General features: G+C 42.2%; 1 protein-coding gene and 1 long non-coding RNA gene across 2 annotated transcripts in view; one reads left to right on the top strand and one right to left on the bottom strand.

Moving 5' to 3' along the window:
* The window catches only part of RASEF (RAS and EF-hand domain containing), a 72,038-nt gene extending 54,935 nt beyond the window's left edge, over window positions 1-17,103 (top strand). Inside the window, exons 12-17 of the mRNA XM_085846376.1 lie at window positions 2,886-3,033; window positions 4,401-4,482; window positions 7,835-7,949; window positions 8,949-9,068; window positions 9,521-9,597; window positions 10,089-17,103. Of these exons, the coding sequence (XP_085702502.1) occupies window positions 2,886-3,033; window positions 4,401-4,482; window positions 7,835-7,949; window positions 8,949-9,068; window positions 9,521-9,597; window positions 10,089-10,179 (633 nt within the window). The 3' untranslated portion in view covers window positions 10,180-17,103. The remainder of the gene's footprint in view (window positions 1-2,885; window positions 3,034-4,400; window positions 4,483-7,834; window positions 7,950-8,948; window positions 9,069-9,520; window positions 9,598-10,088) is intronic.
* LOC147017032 (uncharacterized) lies at window positions 66-27,367 on the bottom strand. The gene is made up of 4 exons (XR_015049309.1): window positions 27,240-27,367; window positions 26,873-26,993; window positions 1,847-3,087; window positions 66-385 (listed from the first exon to the last, which is right to left on the bottom strand). It is a non-coding gene; the product is annotated as an uncharacterized LOC147017032 (long non-coding RNA).
* Window positions 27,368-27,497: the final 130 nt, after the last annotated feature.

Below are 27,497 nucleotides of genomic sequence, written 5' to 3'. Positions count from 1 at the left end.
TATATATATATATATATATATATATATATATATATATATATATATATATATATATATATGGCGGGACATTGATATGTAACTCATTTAATAGTGCTATAAAGAATCAATGAACATCATAAATACTACGTATTGCACATGATGGAAAATCACACAGATCAGACTACACTGAGATATAATATAGTTACTTAAAAATTACATCTGACAAATGCAGCCCATTGGAAATGATGTATTCGTCAATCAGCATATTTTTCATTACTGCATGCAATGTGTCTTGAGCAAATATGAATGGTTCCAGTGATGTTTGCCTTCAATTATTCTATACATGCAGGTGAATTCTTCTCTGCAAGTCAGTGTTCCATCATTTGTGTTACACCCTAACTGCTTCCTGCCAAAATGAACACAAATGTGTCAGATATAAATGCCCAATATGTATATATGTATATTTAGAGAATGATTATAACCTTCAAGGCCAACATGTGGTAGGTTAAAACCTTGCCAAGATTCTGAAATACCTACACATAATATACATATACATATATATATATATATATATATATATATATATATATATATATATATATATATATATATATATATATATATATATATATATATATATATATATATATATGAATATGAGCCTGGTGTTGGCGCAGTGGTTCGGGCAGCGGCTTGGGATCCAAAAGGTCCTGAGTTCAAGCCCTGTTGGGCCACTGAATTAATACACCAGGTGGTTGACTCAGCCTGTCATCCTTCCGAGGTCGGCGAAATGAGTACCAGTATACTGGGCCGGTGTATACCCCGGTTAAAATAGGTGTACCATATCCCTGTGTCGTCAGAGGCGACCAGGGTTGCGTCAGGAAGGGCATCCGGCGTAAAACATGTGCCAAATCACTATGCGGATCATACGGATGATCCGATGATCCGCTGTGGCGACCCCAAACGGGAGCAGCCGAAAGAAGAAGAAGATATATATATATATATATATATATATATATATATATATATATATATATATATATATAAATATACTTTTTTTTTTCATGAGATATTTTAAATTATAATTTTCCCAGCTACAGTTTGGTCTCCTTGGTGTTATGGTGATTACAAACAATTGGTCATATGGCAGACACCAATTGCTGGTCCCAATCAAAGCGGCTGTTTGGACTGCCAAACAATTGTGGAGATTCCTTCTTCTGCAATATCGAGACTCATGGAATCGTAAGGAAACAGAGGGTGTGAACTGAGAGTAGGCCCATGGGGCAACTCTTGGACACAATTGGCACAAGAATAGACAGACTGGAAAAGAGGAGAAAGAGAAGGGAAGGAAGAGGCTGGCTGGGAACAGCTTAATGGAAGTAATAACGATTGTGGGTCAGGATGTGGGATGAGAGAAATGGCAGTGCATTGCCTGCTTGAAGCCTTAGAGATACCAATGTTTAAAAATAAAACTATATGTATCGATAAAGTAAGCCAGTGGTTGAGAAATTGTAAAACCTGGAAATATTTAAAAGTGAAATCAGAATTTATTTTTTATTTTGAGCAATGTTCTGATGATCCATTATGAACCAGTGAACTAACTCTAGTGCTTTGAGGAAATTTGTGGGCTTGCTTCTGCTTTAATGAGTAATCAAAGCAATTAATATCACATTGTGGGAAAGAAAATGCTACATAACAATTTTTTTTTAGAAATAAGGAAGTAAGTGAAAATGGTCAAAAATAAGGTAATAATTCTTTTCTTTTTTTTTTCTTGTTTAAGTTTTGAGCTATTTTGTTATAATAAGTAATTATTTGTGCAGTGCATTGTTTATCGTAGAGAATCATAATTATAAGGTAATAAATTTACCATATATCATCCCTTCTCTTCTTCTTCTTCCTCTTTCGGCTTGCTCCCATTTGGGGTCGCCACAGCAGATCAACCGTCTCCATTTCGCTCTATCCTCCACATCTTCCATTGACACTCCAACCACCCGAATGTCCGCCCTCACCGTATCCATGAACCTCTTCTTTGGCCTTCCTCTTCTCCTCCTGCCTGGCGGCTCCATCTTCAACATCCTTCTCCCGATATACTCCGCTTCCCTCCTGTGCACATGTCCAAACCATCTCAATCTCGCCTCTCTCACTTTGTCTCCAAACCGTCCTACCTGTGCTGTCCCTCTAATATACTCATTTCTTATCCTGTCCATCCTCGTCACTCCCAACGAGAATCGCAGCATCTTTAACTCTGCCACCTCCAGCTCCGCTTCCTGTCTTTTTGTTAGTGCCACCGCCTCCAAACCATACAACATAGCTGGTCTCACTACCGTCTTATATACTTTCCCCTTCACTCTTGCAGCTACCTTTCTGTCACAAATCACTCCTGCAACTCTTCTCCACCCACTCCATCCTGCCTGCACTCTCTTTTTCACTTCTCTCCCACACTCTCCGTTACTTTGGACAGTTGATCCCAAGTATTTAAACCAATCCACCTTCCCCACCTCAACTCCTTGCAACCACACCATACCACCACCCTCCCTCTCATTTACGCACATGTGCTCCATCTTACTCCGACTGACTATCATTCCCCTTCTCTCCAGTGCGTACCTCCACCGCTCGAGGCTCGCCCTTCTCTTCCTTCTCATCCCTTCTCTTCCTTTACTCAAATTTATTTTTGTCAATTTGCACTTTCCCGTATTCCCTCTATGTAATCTGTAAATGTTCTCTTAATACAATTTTATGGACTTGAGCAAAAGATATCTCAAACACCTTAAATTTGAGCTGTTCGAGCCATTTATCATATCATTTGCATTTTCTTTATGAGTCATTTGTAATTGTACAAAGCATTGTGCATTGAAAATGGTGAAACAGCTTCTGTTTTTTTCACTTCTGGGTTGAATGTTGTGCAGATTGAGAAGTCAACACTTAAAAGGACGTTGAATAAACCCAACCGGGTGTACAAGCTGGTGTTAGCCGGAGACGCAGCCGTGGGGAAGTCAAGTTTCCTTCTTCGGTTGTGCAAAAACGAGTTCCACAGTGCCACCAGTGCGACACTCGGTCAGTGGGATTGTATCCTCACACTTGCTCCAATAATTAATGCCTTCACCAATGCTGGAATGAGAAAACATAGGTATTATATTATCGATAAATTCCCTTTTTCCTTCTGAGGCTCTGTGGATTAATTCCAAGGCAAGTTAATGGTATCTCTTTAGCTAATTAAGCAAGGCTGTGAAATGACCGAGAAACCTTAGCCACTATAGGCTTCCAAGCACTTGTATGTTGTCACCATCCTGTATTTGAGGAACATTTACCCCAAGGGACTGTTTCTTGCAAAAGCAACTAGCTACTACAGCTCAATTAATGTTCCATTGTGGTAAAATAATTTTATTCCTGCTCCAATAGAAGTTTTATCTTTTATTTTAAAAATTGTTGTAAAATATATCTGATGATATAACGTCAAACTGTACATTTTAAAGGACTGTTATTGTTAGATTTGTGGGGTAGGGGGCAGTAGTTAGAATTTACCACCTTCACACTGTATTTGGTCGAAGGCAGTAGTTAGGATTGAAGGCTTGTCGCACTGTTTGTGTTTGCAAAGTTTACAAAACTTTTGGACAATGTATCAAGGAGACATGAGACGGGTAAGTGTTTAATGTACAGCCTGGTTGAGAGACTGGCCTGGAATATTTAGAAAAGGAAATGGTAAGGGTCTCCTGTCACGGGTCTCACATTGAACTGGGCAGAATTCGGGTGAGAGGGAGATGCTCTGGGCATCCCCCACACCAAACCCATGCTGCCGGCTTGTGCCATGCAGCATGGCATGCCTTCCCCCCCCCCCCCCCGCACACTATCACACTATGAGGGAAGAGGAAGAAGTGCCGGCCTCAGACATCCCACCAATGAGGGGCAGGCCCTCCCTCCCATAGCAAGGGGACCTGCCATTGGACCCTACTTCTTTGCAGCCATGACACCCATTGGTTCTGGAACAGCACTGATGACTGGCCGAGGCTCTCAGTATGTGCGGACGTGGTGTGTCATTGGTTGGTGCTCTCTGGGCCCTGATGTTGGCACCTCTGTGGCGAGGAAGGGTAGGGGGCAAATTTACAAAGGTGGTGGCCCAGCGTTCAAATGCTTTATTCTGTACTTAGCCTTGCCTCTTCTCTACTGTGCCAGATCTCAACTTTTGGACATTGGCAGCCTTCACACAATCGCTTGGGTGATGTGCCGACCAACTTAGCCTGAAGCTGGCTATCCGCAGGATTATAATTACCAGCATATTCAGTCCCCAACTTTAATCGCTTGTGGTTTTGGGAGGGGGGCCATACACGTGACATCATTATCGTTATTATGTTGTTCACTTGTCTTGGTGATTTATTGAATTACGTTTTATTATTATTATTATTATTATTTTATTGTTGATGCAGGGGTGGATTTTCAAATGAAAACTCTCATCGTGGATGGTCAGCAAATGACATTGCAGTTGTGGGACACGGCTGGCCAGGAAAGGTAACTATGCCCTGTTTACCTGTAATGAAGGTGATCTTACACCTGCCACAGAATGCTTAATTCCATGAAGGCTGGTATCGGTCTAGATTGGCAAAAAAGATAACGAATGGATTTTAACAACTAAAGTTTGTGAAGCGTATGCTTATTAGGTGCGGCTGACATTTTGAAATGTTAGCCCTTCATAGAGCAAATAAAATTCCAGCGTTTCACTGATGAATGGCGAACAATCAACATAACAGACCTCATTTCTCACAGCGATAAACATTCTCATCAATGTGGAGATGAAAAAAAAACATCCATTAGTGATCTTACATCTGACCTTGAAACTGAAGGGAGAGTCTATGTTGAAGTATGCTGTACTCTATTAATCAATAGATTTGAGTTTTCAAATCAAACTATTCCTTTTCAGAATCTTTACAAAATAAAAAATATAATTTAAACAACAATTGTGATATATTTATCAATGGTATCACTTTTTCTTATCAGATTAGGATATATTCACAGTCTTGACGGAGCATCAGGCGATGAATGTCGTGAACGTTTCTAGCTGAGAACCAACAATGGACAGGTCGTCACTCTATTGCAGAGTGCAGTAGGTGGACAGGAATTTTAGTTTGGTCAGGGTACAAGCATATTTAATGGCCTACTTTTCGTGAATGACAGTGTGAGATCTTTAACTCCACCAGAAAATGTTCATACATCGGATTCCAAACTTTACTGTTCTCTGAGGGATAGCATATACATTGTTGCAACAGCCTATTTGAGAATAGCTACGATGCAGCATACTTGTCTTTGAACTGTCTAATTTAGGTTGGATTCCCAACCAGAATATAAACTGTCAGTCTGTCACCCTGGTGTTTTCCAGAAGAGTGAGTTGTTCAACAGATGGGATGTTAACCTGGGGATCCATCGACCAGAAATGGCTTCTGGTGGACATTAAAGATCCCATGGTGTCTTTGGTAAAGGGGAGTTGTTATCATTGGCCGAATAACAAATCCCTTCCCCAACAGGTTGTGGCATTCTTGCCGTTCTGTCTAGTGGTGATCGCCGAGGTCATCTGTGCACCAAAGCATGGATCAGCAATCTAATGGTATATGGTATTATGCTGGATATAGAGGCATCATCATCACCAAAACACACACACACACACACACACACACACACACACACACACACACACACACACACACACACACACACACACACACCACAAGTCAGTTCCCCACAAATCCAATCATTAATTGAACAGTAATGACTATTCCAAAAGCATTATTATTAACACCAGTAAGTGCTGGTGGAAATTCCATTTTATGTAAAATGTGACTTCAACAATATTATGCAAAGAAGAGTTAAATATATCATGAAAATTGAATATTGTCTCGCTATGTGCTCCCTAAAACTGTTGATTGATTAAATATACCTCCCCCACCCCTCAACCCCAAGTGCTCAACTCCTTCTTCAACCCCAAGTTATCAATCTCCCACAATCCCAAATCTTCAAACCCCCTCCACACCCACCAGAAGCTCTAACTCCCCACCCCCACCAGAAGTCCTCAATCCCCTCCACCGTATGTCTTCAACCCCATTCTCACAACTCTCTGTCCCTTCTCTGCACCCAGCCCCCACTCCAACTCCCTGTTCTCCTCTCCCCCATCTCTTCCTGTTCTCCAAAGCAAGAGGGCATTCTTACATCATTACATATAATTTCTTCATTATTTCATTAAAATGGGGTCGGGTGTGAAGTGGCAGTCGAAACAATGTCCAATTCACAACCTTGTGATCTCAAGCAATTGTGAATGAATGATTTGTGTTAATAAATCATCCTAAATTAAATATCTTATTTGTGATATATATATATATATATATATATATATATATATATATATATATATATATATATATATATATATATATATATATATATTAAACAACGATGAAAGGCTAAATTCACAATCTCACGATATGTGATGGAGGAACAGTCAATCAGATAGGCTGGCCTATTATAATATAGATGTAAATGATGTTGTAAATTATACTGATTTTAAAACACCCTATACTTAACTTTACCTTAATTGTAAACCTCAAAATATAGTTGTTGACATAAATTAAAAACCTTATTTAGTTGTAAAAACCTTATTGATAGGTTTTCAAACTGCCCAGATCAGCTGAGCTCTGTTCTTCAGAGTGTTTGACCCTTTCAGCCCAGAACCTCTCCAAACTGGGTCCACAACCATGGCTATGGGTTCTACATCAGTTGATCCAGAACGTCAGTTGTGTCTGGACAGTCAGTTATCCCAGCAATGTAATCTCACTATTCAAATTTTCTTCTGACTTTCTTGTTGGAGGGTTTAATGCATTATTATCATCATATATATTCATAATGCCCATCACTCATACTATTATATAACAGGACATTAAAGCATGCACATCTTACCTTGCAGATTAAATTCACAATAACCAGTACATCTATTATTCTTACCACTGATTCTAGCTGTTTAGTAAATGAAGAAACTGTCATTTGAATGGCTTTCCCAAATGCTCCACTGCACCCCCTAACAACTGCCGAAAAATATATTTGTTAATGTATTATTAAAATGGAAACAAGTATTCTGTGGCAGGTGTAAGATCACCTTAATTACATAGTTGTCTTGTCGTAACTTCCTCTCTCATAGTTAAAACGACTGTGTAATGTACTTGTATAGGCAACAACAGCAACATTCAGTTCCAATACTAAGCTGAAAAGTATGTTACCTTTAAGCTCTGCCTGACCCCTTGCTAATCAGGAGGGAATAAGATTATTTCAGTCTGAAAACGTATAAAATAATTTGTTTTGTAAGGTTTCTCATGAACAAGACATCAGTATTATATTCTTTCTTTCTTATTTTAATATGTGGAACTGCGTTCTCGAGGCTGTGCTATCCCACTCTTCCCTCCAGAATTTCAAACATTCGATGCACTGCCATTTCACGTCTTCACCCCTCATTTTCTTACCCACAATGTTTATTAACCCCATTAACCTTCTCTTACCTACAAGATGGAGTTTCTTTCCTCTCTCTCTCTCTCTCTCTCTCTCTCTCTCTCTCTCTCTCTCTCTCTCTCTCTCTCTCTCTCTCTCTCTCTCTCTCTCTCTCTCTCTCTCTCTCTCTCTCTCTACCCTTTTCCTGTTCATTCCTTAGCTTATTATGTCCAAGAGTTGCCCAGTTGCCCCACTGTTAGTTCATGCCACCCGTTCACCTTACTCGTCCAAGGAGCCTCGATATTGAAGGTTGTCATGTTCTTTTTCAACGTCTTATAAAGTGTTGCCCTTGGTTGTGGCTACACAAATGTATTCTTCTGTCTCCCTCTTTTTGAAGGTTTCGAAGCATTGCAAAATCATATTTCCGAAAAGCGGACGGAGTTTTATTACTGTATGACGTGACTTTTGAAAGCACCTTCCTCAATGTGAGAGAATGGATCGACTCCATCGAGGTGACCTTTTCAGCACTGTTGTTACCTAAACAGAAATTATTTCTAAAAAGTGTTTTATGTGCTTTGATTTAGTAGGAAATACTACCAAATATATATGTATAATATATGTTATTCTTGACACATTTCATCAGCTGCTGTCTTCAAAATGGAGAATATTTAGCTACTCACAACCCCGTGGACCCAAGACCCACTTTTTGTTGCATTGTTGTAACTTTAATTTTTTTCATTTCAAATTCTAAGAATGGGAAACAGGTACAGTAAGGGTGTATTCATGTCACCTGCCAGGAATCAATCACAATGCACCTCGCCTTGCACAGCCAATAAGCAGCATCTCACGACTTGTCGCTCAGCCACACGAGGCACACATACGTCACGCTTGCTTCATCTTGGCATTTATCAATGTGAATAATGAAAATGTTTTTGTCCAATTAAAAAAATGTTTTGACCCTGCACTGCCTGGGTCCTTGTTGATTAATATGGCACCATTTTCACCTTTTTGTAACCAGTGGTTTGGGAGGAGATGCAAAACTGACAGACACTGGATCTTATGATACAGTCTAGAAAAAAACACTTTGGGGATGTCTGTGCTTACCCCCCACCCACTGTTCTAATCCTCACTCTACCCCCTGCACTCCCAGTGAATTTCAGTTGATAAACTGTTAGATTGACTCCCTTGTGAATCTATTTAATACATATGACTATGCCTAAACCCTGAAGAGCCTTCATCTTTGAACTCTAATAATGTTATAAAATTATGTTCATACAATAATATACATATTCCAAGAAAAAGACAGAAATAGGAAGAAGACAGTTGGACCATCAGGAAACTTTCCAGCCTGTGCATCCCCACCTCCACACCCTCGTGAGGGAAGGGGAGGAACCACTATCCAAAACCGAGTGCACATTATTGAGAAAAATATTTAAGACCTTTCGCAACTTGTTTTAATAATTGTCCTCAAGCATTTAAAATTATTTTCTTTCCCATCGTTTCCAATCTAGGATTCCACCAGCCATGCCATCCCTGTGATGCTGGTGGGAAATAAAACAGATCTTCGTGAAAAGGCCCAGAGGGTAGGGCAGAATTGTGTGATGACATCGTTTGGAGAAAAACTGGCCATGGTAATTGCTTTTGAATGTCATCATTTTCACATTTTATTTATTTCTGAAAAAAAAAAGTCAGAAATACATGAGAGACACTCTCACATCTTTTCTGAAGCATTTAAAGTATATTTGTTTGTGAAGTTCCACTTTAGTATTCCATCCACAGTTCTATTGAGAAATTGCATTAACTTGCACTGACAGTTTCCCTTGTTGGCTGACACATGTTGTACCAGATTTCCAATTTTCAAGTCGAGTATTATAGCTATTATATTATTAGCAAAATGGGAATTCTCAGTGATAAACTTGAACATGGAAGCTGGAACCCTCGGTACATCGATCATGCTCATGCGTGAAGAGCGAACCATGAAAAACACATCTGGCGATTTATTTTCATCACATCTCTGTGTTTGGGTGCAAGGCATGTTCACACCACCGTTGTGCCCCCTCCACCCCTCCCGTGTTTCTGGCAGACATACCATGCACTGTTTTGTGAGACAAGCGCGAAGGATGGCTCAAACATTGTCGAAGCTGTACTACATCTTGCTCGGTAAGTAGAGGCGAGAGATGGAAGTGTCATCAGGGTCTTGAAACAAGAGTAGATTTCCATTTGGCATGGTAGGTTATTTTGGATTGTGCAGTTTGAGTACTTACTACATCATCGATGTGGAGCCAATTTGGCCGGCGTAATGATGTAACAGTATCATTACTGCTCTGGCTGGCACTTGTAAAGTGTACAAATCCGATTCTCGTCTTTTGATAAGACAGTTAATGGCTTTGGTGACAGGTTATACTTGTGCCTTGCAAGAATAAGTAAGATGGCAGTCTAATCCAACCATGTAACACATGCATTGGGCCATTTACCGCGTGTGGGATTTGTGTGCCTGTAACGGGATCGAACATAGCATTAGACAAAGGATTTTTCTGAAAGTAGTAGATTAAATTCTTGAAATGAAATTTTTGAACTAGCACTTTGCAGATAGTAAATTAGCAATGGCACTGAGGTGTCTTCTTGCCACCTTGTGTTAATGTGAATTGCAGGGAGGTGAGGAAAAAAGCTGCTGCAGCTGACAGAGCATCTATTGTAATTGTGGATGATAGCAAAAGCAGCGGGAAGTGTTGCAAAGTCTGACACCTGTGGTGAGCAAAAGCAAATTAGAAGCAACGATGACGTTTTGTTGAAGTCTTCGATTTCCTTATTCCGTGGAGGACTTCACACCATGCTGTTAAAAGTTCTGGGAAGCCTTCCGTGAACGGACTGCAAAAGAGAAAACCTTCTTCATACATCAAATGGGATCTACAGCACAAACTTGGCCAAGAACAGCACAATGACGTTTAGTAAATGCAACCAATGACACGAAATGCAGTGAACATTTCTGGTTACACCATCGGACCCTCAATAGGCCCAAATTTTCCTCCTGATGCCATGCAGAGTACTGATGAAGTACTGACCTCAAGTGCAGGGCAGCTCATTCATGAACTACCAATTCCTGATGGTGATTGCTGGCCATATTATAATTATTCGAGTAAAATTCAGTTATGATGAAGTACCAGCAAGTGATGCTGCATTTTGGTGCACCCATCCTTTTGGATGTCGATGTAAAAGCTGCTCAGTCTGTATGTAATTTATGGGAATCAAAAATCCCATGGTCTCCATCATTCATTCCTTCTTCTTCTCTTCCCTTTATAAGGGGTGAGGCCAAATGGTACCAATCATCTGCCCTGCTTTGACCACGATGCTCCTCAACTTCCCTCTGTTTTCAGCCAACTCTCTCCACTCTCCAACCATCCTCACCTTATTGATATCCCTCCTCACACAATCTTCCCATCTCAGCCGTGGTCTCCCTCTTTTCCTTCTCCGTCCCTCCCTCAACCGATCCGCTGTCTTTGCCATTTTCTCTTTCCTATCTGTACCAAGTGTCCAGCCCACTTCAGCCAGCTTTTTACCAATATCCATGTGAAGCTCATCCGCACACCAAGTTCCTCCCTCAGTTAATCCTTCCTCCTTCTATCCACCCTCTTCACTCCCACAATCCTCCTTGACTGGCCAGTTGTCAAAAAATAGGCTTTTGTGTGGTAATGACCTAGCCAATTCTCCTGGCACTTGGGGTTAGCTGTATAATTAGCACAATCTTAATTTGGTGAGTGTTGGGATCTGGATGGTGCCACAGGCATATGGGCCAAATGGCCATTACTTGTGCCATTAATATTTTACAAAAGCCAATTTGCACTATAAATACAACGTATAGTTAAACTATTTATTACAAAAACCAGAGCAAAGGTAAAAATATACAACAGAAGAAATAGTTGTCCAAAAATGAATTTTACTTTGACGCTTAGCTCTTTTTTAATGCGGATAATTTAGGCACGTTTTAATTGCAAGCTTCATGTTGCATTCCCAGTAATACACAGTCATCTTTGTGAAAAAAAAACAAAACATTTGTAACATCAATCTTTATGTAAATGTTTCTGTCTCTCACCAAATTGCAGCATTAGGACAGTGATATATTTGTTTTTAAGTCGGTACATAATGTTTGGTCTGGCAGGATGGTGTAAAGTGAGCATATTTGCCTTTGGGCCATGTCGTCTGGGTTTGTGTCTCGACCTGACTATAAGCTGTTCAGGCAGAGAGAGTGCTCCACGAGCAGGGCGTTGCCTCAATAAGTGCACCGTCCCTCGGACTGATGTCAAGCTGGGAACTCTTTTGCTAGCGTTCGGTGGTGGAGGTTAAAAAAATCCATGAAGAGTAGGTTAGTTTTTGCCGAAATCCTGCAACAAATTCCAAATTCCTGCCATAACCAGCTCCAGTAAAACATCAGGCCTGTCAGGCAGTTCATGAAAGAGTTGGGCCAATCCACTTCCAGCAGCTGACCCCGTAACATATTCTCTTACTACCAGTCTCCAAGCCGACTCTTCCATACTCTTACAGCTTGGCTTCGTCGTTAGGGCATCTGGCTTGGGATCTTAGGGTGTACTGGTATAGGGGCACAGCATCAGTGGCATAGTCGTGCCCCAAAAAATGATAGCTACCCGGCAGCCAAGCTGCCATATGCAAGAAGACTCCTCCTCCTCCCCGTCCCCCTCCAATTAATACCACCTACTGATGTGGTCGACTGGGGAAAGTTTTTGGACCAAAGCCTTTCGACTGAAGGTGAAAGGATTTTGGCAGGAATCCACGCACCCTGCTTGGCCTGACCCACTGCTATCGTTAGTATCTCTTCCTCCTCAACTTCCTGAATCTCATGAGAAACTAGTTCTTGCCTTTCTCTGTCATTGGCAGATGAGCACCACTTGTGGCTTGACCATCCCAAACCTTGGCGCCCAACTTTGGTTGCTACAACAATCTCTTTCTGCTTGCCTCGATTCTTCCTCCTTCACTGCTTCTTCAGCTGTCCACTTCCTTCCAGATCTGACATCAGGTTGGGTGCCTTTGACCACAGTATATTTTGAGTCTCTTGAGGTCATAAACAAACTTGCATTGGATAGCTTGAACTCCTCAACGAGACTTCACAGGCAGCACCAACTTTGTATGACTGCTGTGTATAGCGACATTAGTCAGGCTTTTGGGAACTCCAAACCATCTCTTCCTGTACCTGTTCAACTGGCGCTCCATCACTTCTACATGACTAATCGCCACCTCATACACAGTGAGAGGCCACATGATCATACACACTGAGAGGCTACACAGGCCATACTGCAAACACCAGAGTTATAGTTTTCCTGGTAGACCGCATTTGTCAATAGACTCCAGACCCTCTGCCACTTGCTTAGCTGTCTCATGAACTCTCCTGGTATCCTTTAACTCCTCAGCATACCACCGTTGAAGACTCTTCACAGGCTGCTCCTGGATTTATGGAATCTCCTCACCACAGCAAAAAAATGGGCGTCAACCAGCTTCCCCTTCTTGAAAACCAGACTACGGGACTTCTTGGTTTTAAACTTCATTCTACCCCAATTCATCAGCTCCTCAAGTTTAGTCAATATTGCCACTACTGCTTCTTCGCTTGGGTTAAGAAGTGTCAGGTCATCCATAAAGGCACGTAGAGGTGGAAACTCTTCTCCTTCACGGGATGCTATTGCTGGACCAACCTTCTCAGCAGCTCCGATGATAACTTCCATTTCCAGAACAAACAGGATGGGGGATATAGTGCATCCCATTGGGATACCAACTTCAAGTTCCACCCACTTTCTTGTGTCGAAAACCGCATCTGAAAGCCAGCCCTCGTAATACTCCACGATAAAATCCTTCACCTTCTCAGGAATCCAGAAGAAGTCCATGGCATACTCAATCAATGCATGGGGTACAGGTCCATATGCTTTGGGAAGATCAAGCCACACTACACTCAGATCCCGACTTTGCTTCCTGGATAGTATGCCAGACCATGCTGGTATGTTCCAAACAACCTGGAAAGCTTGGTTTCCCCACTTTCTGTACAGAAGCGTGAATCCATTCTTCAGAAGAAAGGGTGACATTCTCTCAGCTAAGATCCCAAACATGATCTTGCCCTTCAGAAAGAGCAATGAGATTGGTTGAAATTGCCCAAGACTACTTGATCCTTTTTCCTTCAGGATATACACCCCTTCTGCTTTATTCCATGAAGAGGAAACCTTGTTTTTCCACCAAACTACTTTCAACAACCTCCAGAGGAACTTCCTGAGTTCACGACACTTCTTGTACACTTTGTGGGGTACTCTGCTTAGACTCGGAACAGAATCACAACCTCCAGCAATTTTAGCTCTGCTATATCAAACTTGACGCCTGGTTCTATTTGGCCTTACCAGTCCAGCAATATCAGGCATAGGAGTCTTTCAGTTTTCATTAGAATAGGTGCTATTGAGGTGCTCCTCCATAACTTCTCGAGGTATGATGAGCTCACCACTCTTACTCTGCTCAAAAAGCTTCTTCGTGAACTTGTATGAATTGTTGAGGAAAGCTCTCCTCTGGTGTTCTCTCTTTTTTCCTTTTCCGCCTTTGCTGCTCAGCACATCTGAGGGAAGCTAACTTCCAACAAACCTGGTTGTGAAGCTCTGCAAGTCCTTGCTTTCCATCACCATTGGCCTTTTCCACTGTTGCCTGAGAGACTTCAACTCCTGCCTCAATGATCTTATTTTATTTTGCTGCCTGCTTGGTGTTTTCTCCGTCCGTTGCCTCTTGCGTTCCAGAATGCCAAATCTCACTTTTTTCAAAGTCATAGATCAGGTCAACCATCACTTCCAACTTCCTCTTTGATGTTCTTTTCAAAGTGCTTCCAACCATGAGAGTGATATCCTTGTCAAATTCAAACCATACCTTCTCCTCTATCATTGCAAGCCATTTCACCTTTGCCTTCCCCCAACTACCACTTTGCTTTGACTGTGTGCTGAATCTGCCTGGGAACTGTGGTGAGATATACCTGTCCTTGGCTCTCTCCCGTCTGACTTGGAGGCTGACTGCCTCCAGAGCGATGCGCGTAAGCCGGGAAATCAGAACTTGAGGATGATGGCTGGTCATCTCCTGCTGCAGGTGGCATTGCATAACATTTCATTCTCGTCTGATGAATTTGAATACCCTTAACACTATTAAACACAATGCCACACCAACAGATGAGATTACTTGAAGATGACGACTGGCCATCTCCTGCTGCAGATGGTATTTCAGAACATCTCATTCTCGTTTGATAAATTTGGATGCCCTTGATACTATTAAACACCTTGCCACACCAACAAACTTCATATTCTGTGCTACCTGTCCTCAGTCGTAAATCCATTGAGTCTGTCAATTTTTGTCTATCATCCTCCCCCTGTCCCGGAAGACCATGGGGTATGGTTCTTTTGTAGACTTTGAAGACTGTGTAAAAGGTGCTCATCTGAGCTGGTGCCTGGACTGCCAATCCCAGCACCCCCGTGCTAGTCTTTCCTGGACTGTCAGCTGCCTCTCCAAGCTGTCACTAGCCTATTCCTGGTTACCAGCCAGACTGTTCTGGCATATATTCCTGTTGGTGTATACCTATCTGGTTTATTTAATGAGGAAACTAGAATGGCACTCGGTGGAGTGCATACCTCCCACAGGCTGAGAAGTTTAGGTTTTGTATCCCACCGATAGGCCAATCCACATCCGGACTTGAACCAAAGTTGAATCGCCTTGTTCTTGTAACCTACCCAAGTCATCCACCTAATTTTGTCATAACTTGACCACAACTTTTTAAAACATCATGCGATATATCGTTTTTGGCCCGATCTCTCAATGGTGAAGAATCACTTTATGAATTAAAAAAACTCTCGTATCTGGATCCGGCTTCGGATCTTCACCAAAAAAAAAAATCGATTCGTCCTCGATACACAAGCAACCCGTCCACTAAGTTTCGTCTGAATCCGTCCATAACTTTTTGAGATATCCTGTTCAAAGACAGATAAACAAACAGACAGGGGTTAAAACATCACGTCCGTCGACAGTATGCGGCGGAGGTAAAAACTCTCTTTTATTGTGTTGTGTAATTACGAATGGCATAGCCACATTCCATGAGAAGCAGAACATACCTGTGCATCATTGAAATTGGTCAGAGACTCATTTGTAATTAAAATCACAAGACGTCCTTACTAATTGCAATTGCAATGATTATAGCTGATCTAAAACAGTTGTAGCGAATACAATGCTTTGTTTGTTAGCCTAACGACACATTTTGTTTGCAGGCGAATTCAGAACACGTTTTATTTATTTATTTATTTATTATTATTAGTCCAATTTTGCCACCTTGCTTTCAGCCATTCTTTTTCCCGGCCCAGACTTCAAATGAATCCAAAAATCCGACCTTCTTGTGCACCTCTTGTGAACAGCTAATTGCCCCCATCGTTTTCCACCGTGCAAGAGCATTAAACAAACCCCCAAAAAACGCCATTTGCATTTGCTCGTCTTCCTCACCCCTACTTTCCGCAAGCTACAATTTCCGACCGTTGTCGCACCCACTAATGGTGGGTTATGCGTGAAGGAATTTTTGATGAGTTGTTTACAGCATAGCCACTGCTTTCACCCTTCATTCTTGAAGTGAGGGGTATATATTGCAAAGCGCGTAATTTATTCTATTTGCGCCGGCAATTAATCTCATGCTGGTGACTTGGCAAGTGCGCGCAGACATGCACGGCTGTATCGCCAGCCAGGTGTAAATTTGAGAAAGTAGTGCTCTTTTTCTTTCTTTACCCCCCACCCCCTCCCCCCCCATTATATCTGGCTATATGCTATAAAATACTTGTACACTGTAATTGCACTGGTAACCGTCGTCCGTTATTAAAATGATTATGTTCTTAAAATTAATGTGTCATGACTTGACTGTGTTAATAATTTGCTTGCTTGTTATCATAAAACGGTGTTTTATTTGTCTGACGCCTTTCCTGTCCGAAGTCCGAAGCTTCCGAGAGTATACCGTGCTTTGTACCATGAATGTACGTGTACTGTTTGTACATAACACTTATGCCAGAAATAGGTTCGCTGGTTAAGAAAGCACTTTCGATCGTACAGCAGGGACTGCACTCACACCTTGTATGACGTCATAATACAATTGTATGTTAAAATTACTCCGTATTCCTCCCAATCTTCCTTCAAGATTCTCACCACCAAACCTCCATTACAGATTCCATATTGGATAAATTGGACCAAGTTTTGTGGTCAAAGTTTTTTTGAAATGTTTGCTCTTGTACAGGTAGACCGAAATTTATGTTGTACTATTTAGAGATTAAAGTTCTTACTTAAAAGATGAATGATGGTTTGTTCTGTATGTTCGGCATATATCTGATCCACCCGATTATGTTTGACATGAAGTGTATAATCAGGAAATTGTAAAGAGATCAGGATGTAATTGTGCAGTGAAAAGAAAGAGACCAGGAATACATGATGGTCGCACAAAGGAAATGTCAGATGGGATGACCGGCTCAAAGTTGTACCCTATTGAACATCTATTTGTGGAAATCTTATCCCTTACAGCTGTGTTGATACTATTTCGATTTACGATGATCCGAAGGGGTACCAAGGGACAAAGTAATTATCTCCCTTTAAAAATGGTGCAAATAAATTATTGAAATATCAGCTGCTTTTTTTGTATCCTTTTCTCACCTGTGTTGCAGGTAGAGCTAAAGTCGGTGTATAATCAGACATACTGTTTGACAGGGCAATACATTACTGTTCTAAGGATAAATTGGAAATGTTTACAAAAAAAAGTATTGAATATAACAAATGTTTTCTGAATCTAATCGATATGAGAAACGAGATTGAATGAGACTATTCTCACCTTACTCAACTATTTCATACTGTTTGCAGATTGGGCTTGATTAGTTTTATCCCCTACATGCATGCGTGAAACTCCTGTTTTTTACGGGAAATCCGTATTTTTGTAACGACCCATATGGAGGTTTCCGTATGTTCATCATCAGATAAACATGTCACAATTATAGGGAATTGAGGTCCTATTCTGATATGCCGATTCGTTTATTAACCCATTATATCCGGATGGGGTGTAATGCCAACACAATAACGCATCATGACCACGATTATGTGAATTACTCCCATGGTAGTTTTTATTATGAGCTGTGTTTGTAGAAGTTAGCCGGGTACAAAAGCTTGCAAGTGCGTTATTGTGATTAAATGTCCGTGATTAGATTTGGGAGAGAATTGTAAAAGAGGGCCTTGAAAAGGAAAAGGTGTGGTTTCCCCGAACGGAATGGAAGGCTGTGACGTTCATTCATCCCTCGTGGGCGATTTATAAAAGCTGTACAAGATCACTTGAATTATAATCATTGAGATGGGACTTACTATTTATCCTTTGGGAGAATTCTTGTTCAATCGTCTCACAAAAGGTCGAGGAGAATTTACGTGCCGTTGTGATCTGTAGCGGCATCATTTCCCCTTTCATGTTATAAGATGTAAATATTCTCGAGCTCGGGTTGATCGGGGGTTTTCCGGAACCGGGTGCAACCGCAAGAGAGATGAGCGGGTTGGTCGGTCATGGGTGGAAGAAAGGATCGACTCGAATTCCGAACGCCTCGGACGTCTTTTCCTTCAACACTAAAGATCCACCTGCTTGGTGTTTTAGGCGCGAACGACCGCCATTTGTTTGTGTTTATCAGATGCATTCTACTCAACAGAGATCTTCTGTGTCTGATATTGTGCTGAAAAGGGCAACCCTTATCGTGGAGTTTCGCTGGTAACGATTCTTCACCTGATATTGGTACCTTCTTGTGGTTCATGTGTAAAGAGTTCTTTTGACCTTTATTGGTGTAGCTCTTCTGAAGTCAGGAGTCAATTTCTCCTTGGATCCTTCATCAAGATTCCTGCCTTCGGCCCTGCCGGGTTCCAGAGGGCTATTCAGCGAAATACCTTGGAAACTTACCATTCCCTTGTGGCATTTTTACTCCTTTCAGATGTATTTCTGTCACTTTTATACATTCAGGACTCCGACCGCTGGCCAATGCTGATGCAGTGCCCCCTGTTACTCATTTTTCTAATCTCGGAAGGATGACGGACTGAGTAAACCCACCTGCTGTTGATTCAATAGTGGGAAAGGGGCTCAAACCCAAGACCCTAAGATCTTAAGCCAACCACGAAAACCGTTAAGCCAACATCAGGCTCGAGCACTGAATGTTGAGGTGAAATTTTAAAAAATCTTCCCCAAATATCACTTTCATTTGCAGTTTTTTAATTCCAATATGGAAAGGATCAAAACCAAAATGCATATTTTGACGTTAATTTGTCAAAAAATTCCGGGGGAGCATACCCTGGACCCACCCCCTCCCCTTCCCCCCCAAGGAAAATCCAGTTCCTTTTTATCAAAAGGTCTGCAGTTTCACCCATGCCTATAGGACAATTGTTGCCAGACGCACACAGGCAAGACCAAGCTCCTTTTACATTATAGATGTAACAGCTAAATAATTTGAGAATACAATAGCCGAACACAATTATAATTTTCATTGATCGTAGTGGAGCTCATACATGCATCACATGCATGGTAAACAGTGGTACGTGTCATTGTACTTTAATTTGAGCCGCAAGGACAGAGTAGACAATTGAAGAATGCATAATCTTACCGTATGTGATATGAACCTGGATTCCGAGCATCAAGAGCCGTCTATTAAGATGGGAACGCTAAACAGGCTAACTTGCTTTTCAACACCCACTCATATCTTATTATAGGATTTCCAGCCTATGACATAGTGCCAATGCAAGATGAACACCATAATCACCAGCATCAGTGACATAATGGTTAGATCGCCTGCTCTGAGTCTGGGAGGTTGTTTGTTCGAACCCTGGCTGAGCCATAACAAAGATTTAAAAATGGCACGTGCTGCTCCCTTACTTGATACTCAGCATTTAAAAAGGATAGAGCACGGACAAAGAACTACAGGTTGTTAAACATAGCGGAAGCTTTGATGGGTCCAATGACCTCCTGCAATGATGTTCCTTGCAAGAGAAATCATATTATTAGTCCTATTATTATTATTATTACGATTATATGACGATGATGAACAAAGAAAAACAAACGGGAAAGGGTTTGGTGTGAAGCTGAACCAGAACTTTGCCTCAGCCCTTCCCCCCTTTTAAAAATAATGGATATATGATAATCCCCAAGAGGAAGATCCAAAGATAATCTGTATGATGTTTGAAACAAAATTTATACCAGAATTTGGATTGCTGATCCAAGGCCACAAATTCGTTTTTTTTCTTTTTGAGCATGGCATGAATAATGTCACTGATGACGTGCTCAGCAAGTAGATATAATGAAAAACCCAGGAGTTGTATTGGTTCAGCTTGAGGGCTTGCAGGATAGCTAAGTGGTATGCACACCCGCTCGTCTCTGAGCTCTCTAGCTTGGACTTGAATCTGAACCCAGCTATAAACTCTCACCCCGGGGTTTTGCATGCAGGATGATGCAGAAATCCGTAATATGTGAGTCGTCCATCGAGGGCAGGTTAATCTGGAGGACCTGTCTGCCAGCACTGCTTGTTACCACCACCACCAAAGGTGGATAGAGGTTATGTATTCACCCCTGTTTGTCTTTGTTTGTTTGTTTGAGAGCAGGATATGTCAAAAAGTTGAAGACAGATTCGGACGAAACTTGGTGGACTGGTTGGGTGTGTCACAAGGACAAATTGATTAGATCTTGGTGAAGACCCGGATATGGATACTAAATTTTTAAAGCGATTCATCACCAATGAAAGAAAACGATATATGAAGCCAAAAACAATACATGGGATATTTCAAGACGTTGTGGTCAGATTATGAAAACACTTGGTAGATGAATGGGTCGGTCGGTGGTTTATTTTATGGAGAGTAGTTAATTTTCACTGGCTCCATGAACAACATACAAATTCCTGCCCGAATCGCCTTCAAGCGAACGTCATGCCTTGTGAGGAGATTCATGAAAAAAGTTGGCCCAAAACGTTCCCATGCCACACCAAAAGAAAGTGTGATTAATTGGGGTCGATAAAAGCGTAGTCATAGTCGTGGCATAACTTAAGTGGAATTTCAGCAGAAACCAAAGCCTTTCAAACACCACCTAAAGCTGAAGTTCTGGAAACAGCACATCGTTACGATGCACCCTGGACGCATCAAACACCTGTATTCATGCCTACCTTTAAACTGGGGTCTTTAGCAAGGTCCGAATGAGTGTATTGAAGGCATTTTATGAAAATCATTTCAAATTTGTCCTGATGGAACATAAATCATTTACAACTGCAATGCGACTCACATTACAAATCTTGATTCAGTTGTCAGCCTTTTATATCGAGTATTCACACCAGAACATCCTTTAAGAGTTGCACTACTGGAGAGAATTACATGTAAATTTGTCATTGCTTACATGAGTTGACCTTACGAGCACAAATATTTTGCAAATTCCTTGAAATGTACTACAACGAACAACGTTATAGTTACTGTGTTTAAAACTTGTGAATTATCACGTCTGCTTCGGAAAAAACAAAAATTAAGATATTTCAAATGAAAATGCCTCCAGGCCGAAAGTGTTCCAAAAATGAAAGCTTTTAATCACCGTGTCATAATTAGGTCATTAATAAATTTATGATTATACTAAATCCACACATAGCATTTTCCTTAATCACATTGATGTTAAAATTAATTGTTCTCCTTATCTAATACATTGTTAAAGACCGCTATTTATCATAATGAAGATTTGATAACCGTTTATTGTCAGATAGCTGTTTATTCCTCAAAGTATTATCACCTTGTCAATTTAATGCATCGTTGCACTGCTGCAATTGCTGCTATTATAATCACCTGCTGCTTGTAATCCTGGGTGCTTGCTATCTGCAAGTGGTGTGCAGATGTGTGCCATTTGATGTGTGGGCAAATTTTGATGCTTATTGCATCAACACTGAACCTTGACATGGGTTTTACCGCTAAAAAAGAGCTGCAGCTAGCCCTCGTCATGCCTGTATCCTTTTATCTCGATGTCGAGGAAAAGAAGAAAAAAAACGAAATTGTATCATCCTACATGACATTCTTCAGAAAAGTTCCAGCCGAGGCTTCAACGTCACACTTTCATCCATTGGACATGATTTGACATCCTCATTTTACCCCACACACTCTTGAGAAAAAGGACATGGGGAAAGGTCTTTTGAACTCTTGTTTTGCATTTCCGAGCACGATCCATATTAGCTTTGTTCGTGAATTTTGAAGAACAGGCACGATGGCAACCATCTGAAGCCGAATGGTCAAACGGAACACTCCAGAGCTGAACCTTATGCCAACTCTTCTGGGAGAAACTGACGATTTTGGAATGATCTTTGAGAAAAAGATGCGTGAAACAAACAGATCTTTTGAATGAAGTTAACTCTGTGGTTGCATCACTTGGCGCCACCATTTTTTGTCTGAATCTCTTTGTTAATCAGCCCTCAGAGCATGTGGTAAATTTGATTGGTCGAGACGACGTAAAGTTTTGCCAGAGTACCACTATACTGAAGGTTTTTTGAAGTGCAAGCAAGGTGATTTGTATTCTGCAGGACTGAAGTATATAATTAAATTGACATAAAACTTTTAAAGCCTTGTCAAAGTGGACATCTCTATGGCTAATATCAGAGAACCACCTCACTGCCGTCGAGTCTGGCATTTCACAAAAGCCGACTGGCAGGGTCTCCAAGCAGCCATCAAACTTATAGACTGGTCTCCTATCGCTACTTTCTCCAACATCAACTCATCCTGGGAATTCTTTCAAAGAAACTTGCTCTCCCTCATGCACAGATTTATTCCCTCTCATCTTCAGTTGTCCTACCCTTCCTCCCGCCCTTGGTTCACTGAAGCTTTTGGCGAGGCAGTTGTCTTGAAACAACTTGCCTTTGCCTCATTGAAAGCAAACCCAACTGAGGGTAATCTCTTCCTTCCATAAAGCTCTGAACAAATTTGTATTTACCCTCAGGAGAGCCAGAAAACATCTTTCTAAGCTCAAGTCTGAACTTTCAAACCTCTCTCCCTCCTCAAAATCCTGGTGGCATCTAACCAAATCTATTTCTGGTGTATGTTCCCCCTCCATCCCCTCCCTTACCTAAAATGGCCGCACTGCTGATACCGCACATGAAAAGGCTGAATGCCTAAACTCTGTGTTTGCAGCTAAATCTTGTGTCCAAAACCCATCACTTTCTCTATCCACCCTACCCAGTCGCACCCAACTGTCCCTGGACTATGTGCCCTTTTCTCCTGACAAGGTGGAGAGCTTGCTGTCAAACCTCGACTCAGATTCTGCAACCGGTCCAGACGGCATTAGCCCACGTGTCCGAAAAACCTGCTCTTCTGCTCATGCTCATCCTCTCTCTGTTCTATTGACCCTCTCATTTGCTCAAGGTCATCTGCCATCTGCTTGGAAATCAGGAAACATTACCACCCTGCATAAAAAGGTGAAAAAACAGATCCCTGCAACTACAGACCAATCAGCCTTCTCGCAATCATCAGCAAGGTTATGGAATCCATCATCGCTTCAGACATTAAATCCTTCCTCTTCTCCAATGGCTTGATTTCTGATCATCAATTTGGTTTCAGACCAGGTCACTCTACCCTGGATATGCTGCATCTGCTCTCCCAACAATGGATGGAGGTCCTCAATGCCAGACAGGAAATCCGAGCCGTATCCCTGGACATATCACGTGCTTTTGACATGGTCTGGCACCCTGCCCTGCTCACCAAACACTCTTCCTATGGTATCCAAGGCCATCTCCACTCATGGCTCGCAGAATTCCTCTCCTGTCGCAGTCAACGTGTGGCCCAAAATGGAGTTCTTTCATCCCCCCTTCCTGTCCAGGCTAGAGTTCCTCAAGGTAGCGTTCTGGGCCCTGTTCTTTTTCTGGTTTTCATCAATAATATCTCCGACTCTCTGGAAAATCCTCTTATCTCTTTGCTAATGACTCCACCCTCTGCCATACCTTCGGTCATCCCTCAGACCGGCAAGCAGCAGCTTCTTTGCTCACCGCAGATCTGGGTAAAATCACAAACTGGTCCAACACGTGGAACATGTCTTTCAATCCGGACAAATCTCACAATCTCACGATGTCTCTCCGAAAGGACCGTTTAGAAAACCCACCCATCCACTTTCTCAACAATCCTCTGTTAGAAGTCCTTTCTTTCAAGCGTCTGGGTCTCACTATCTGCCATGACCTTTCCTGGGAAAGCCACATTTCAAACCTCACCTCCAAAGCCAGTCGCCGACTGGAAATCCTCCGTCATGCAAAGTCTGGGAATCCTCGGCCCACCTGAGCTGCTGACCACTTACAAAGCTTTTGTCCGCAGCCTAATGGAGTACTGCTTTCCCCTCTGGGCTGGTGCTCCTGCCTCCCACCTTTCTCGGGTTCACGCTGTAGAAACCAAGGCATTTCGGATCATTGGCATCTCCCGCAATGAGGCTGAGTCTTTGGGCCTCTCACTCTCTCACCGCAGGCTGGTCGGTGGCCTTTCTGTCTTCTACCGTCTCCTCTCCAGCCTCACCCCCCCCCCCCCCGCTCTCTCTGCGATTTGTCCCCACCGCATTTCTGTAGGGCGCTCAAGGTCTGCCAACCACCCCCTTCTGGTAAAACTACCAAAATCACGAATCACTGCTCACCTTCACTCTTTCATTCCTCTTTTTTCCCACCTTTGGAATAAACTCCCTCACTCTATTCAATCCCATTCTTCCCTCCAGGCCTTCAAAACAGCTGTTCACCACCACCTCTTACCATCCCCCATCCAAATCCTCGATCTTTTCTACCCCCGATAATCCACCCAAGCCCACTTCCTTCAAATTCCCTGCTTTCCTTCCTGAAAGTCCCTGTAATGTCCATCTTGTATTCTCCATGTTCCCTGCCCCATCCCTCTCCCTTCCACAGATCTCCTAATGTCTCTGTTCCCCACTGTTTTGTCCTTCCCCCTCCCACTCCTCTTGTCTCATGCCCTCCTTGCTGTGTGTTGTGTGTTGGCTCTCACACGAGCCTCGACAAGGTATACAAAAAAAAAGGCTGTTGAAAAAAAAATTGATTCAAAAGTCTATCTCTGTTGATATGTCTTTTACACCACCTTATTTAATACATTAAGTTAGTTATTCGTGCCCATTGTTTGTGTCCTTTGCAACGTTCATCAAAACAGTACGTTTCTTGTTTGGAATGATCTTCAATTTTGTTTCACTTCCAGACAGGCAGACAGAGTAAAACAATCATTTTACGCCTCTCTCCATCATACTCGCTCATGACGAAATCCCATATTATTTGCGAAATTCAGAGACAAAGTACTGCTAAACTGCAGGTCCATGTTCAGATTCATGTTCTGCAGTGTTCAAAATTGAAAATTCAATTCAAATTATTGAGTTCCTCGATCATACGATGGACAGTCAATACGTATCCTTAAAATGGCGATATATATATTCGAGAATGTAATGTGTGTAGTTGTAGACGACATGTTATATTTATGGGTAAGAGTCATGTTTTGCCTGTTTTAGATCTGCAACATTGAGTGTATGACGTCAGTGGAGCAGTTCCAAGACGGCGGCTCCCTTTGAAGCATGCACCAGGGAGGAACAACATTCTGTCGTCGTTTCTTGGAAATTGAGGGTGTGAATCCCAGTGAAATCCATCGCAGAATGAAAATGCAATGTGGGGATGCATGTTTATCACTGCAGCAGGTGTACGACTGGGACAGTAAGTTTAAAAATGGAGTGTCCAGTGCGGCAGACGCTGCTCGCTCGGCCGGCATCACAGCCGACACACCAGAAATGGTTGCAGGAGTTGAACGCGTGCTGAGGGAAAACCGTCGCATTACGCTGGATGAAGTGGTCTCCAAATCGAACATTAGCCATGGTTCAGCACACCATACCATTCAAAACGTGCTGGGATTCCACAAAGTGTCTGCAAGGTGGGTGCCAAGACAACTCCCACCTGAACTGAAAGAACTCCACTTTTAACCTTTCTGTCCCAGTCGTACACCTGCTGCAGTGATAAACATGCATCCCCATATTGCACTTTCATTTTGCGATGGATTTCACTGGGATTCACAACCTCAATTCCCAAGAAACGGATAGCAGAACGTTGCTCCTCCCTGGCTGGTGCATGCTTCTTTGGGAGCTGCCATCTTGGAACTGCTCCACTGACGTCAAACGCTCAATGTTGGCAGATCTAAAACAGGCAAAACATGACTTACCCATAGAAATAACATATGTCATCTACAACGACACAAATTACATTCTCAAATTTATATTGCCATTTTAAAGCGACTTATTGACCGCCCCTCGTATAAATGAACTGATAGATGGACATTGTGTACGAACACGACACTTTCAAAATGATGTAAAACGCTCAGTGTGCATGTGCAGAAACCCCAGGTATCTGAAGGTTTGAGGTGAAATAAAATGTATGATATGTCCAGGATAAGGAATGGCTCACCAAGCTTCTGAAATAGACTTGGAAAAGTACCTGAGAGAAAGGGCTGTGCCTCTGCACAAATGAAGGACTTGGAGAACCGAACTTTCTCAGCTCGCTGAACAGGCACCTGCTCGTATTGCAAACTCCTGACCATGTGGGTTGGTGCCAAGCCCAAGTGGAAGGACGTATATTACACAACCCCCTGACGGATTGCTAGCAGTGAATGAACTGTGTATCTGGATTATGTTCTTCGAGACACCGATGGGAAGGTCATATCTGGGGCTAGTGCATGTGCAAGGTAAGTTTAAAATGATAATATTTACCAGTGGTCATGTTTGGAGCTGTGGGAGATGTGATGGCTGTTATAAATATACGAGGGGAAAAAGCCTGTCAAAATGACGGGTGCACAAAATTCCACGCAACACAGAGGATTACAATAAATACAAAGTTATGGATTATGTCCAATGACTTATTTGCAATAAATAATACAGTCCAAGAAATGTGACCTTCCCTGGGGAGGTTTGAGGTGAGGGGAGCAATTTGTCAACAAATTTGTCAAAACATTGCATATTGGAATAAGAGCATAACTTTAGCATGCCCCCCCCAAAAAAAAAACAGGAGGGTAAGGCGATCTTTAGCATCCCCCACAATTGGATCCCCCACATCCCCCCACATCTACTCATGTTCTTGTATGAACCTGTGCTCATCTCTCCGACTGCTTATTTAATGGCTCCAATTAATCCCAACTTATTGTGGAGTCGGCTGGTGAATGGTTTTTCCCCAGTCATTCACGAACCGGCTGGCCAGGCCAAACGTTCGAATGAACGTGGCGGTAATTTTTAATTTGTTCATGTAATGGTGTGAGCGATAATTCGCTTGCTCTTCGCCAAAGACATCGTGTTGATATTTAAAAATCCACAAACTGATGCTGGCCGACAAGACAGCCAGCTTAACGTCCGTCTGAGGGATCCCACCTGAGAGACACCAGGATGGCAGTTTACAGCTACGTCGGGATTCAATCGAGACGGGTGAGATTTCACCGTCCTCCATGAGCTCGGTACCTGCACGATGTCGTCATTTCGATGGTGATCGTAACTGGAGAGAGAACAACCGGCACGAGCGGGAAATCCATTTATTACGTACGCACTCGTAGTGTTGCAGGTGCTGGTTTCGATTTATTGAAGAAAGGATGACGAGGGAGGATGTACGATCGACCACCGAAAGGAGGAGAAGGTGGATGTATGTTTTTAAGGGAGATACGGCCAGAAATTGCTGGGTCCACATTCCCCGCCATATTATTTACGATGATCATGAACAGAAGACACAAAATTTATTACGTACGCTATTTGAAGGGCGTCCTCCGCGATGCAAGGATCCTGGTTGGAAGCGTACGAGACAATGAGCACATGAAAATGTAACACAATGAAGAGAGAGAGAGTGTGACAGGTTGCCATGAGCAATTCCCGCCCTTCTCGCTCGCGTCAGCTCATCTCATCCACTTGGTAACAACACGCCGTGTGATTGGTTCGATCGACGCCGTGAATTAAGCGCTTGTGATCAGCCCTGTGATTGGTTCGAGAGTGAAGAGACGTGCTGAGG

The sequence above is a fragment of the Eptatretus burgeri genome, chromosome 11, assembly GCF_056783735.1.
Source record: "Eptatretus burgeri isolate ZD-2024b chromosome 11, Ebu_testis_v1, whole genome shotgun sequence".
In the NCBI taxonomy this organism is placed as follows: domain Eukaryota; kingdom Metazoa; phylum Chordata; class Myxini; order Myxiniformes; family Myxinidae; genus Eptatretus; species Eptatretus burgeri.
The sequence above is the reverse complement of the archived record's forward strand: the minus strand, read 5'-3'. Positions and strand labels throughout refer to the sequence as shown.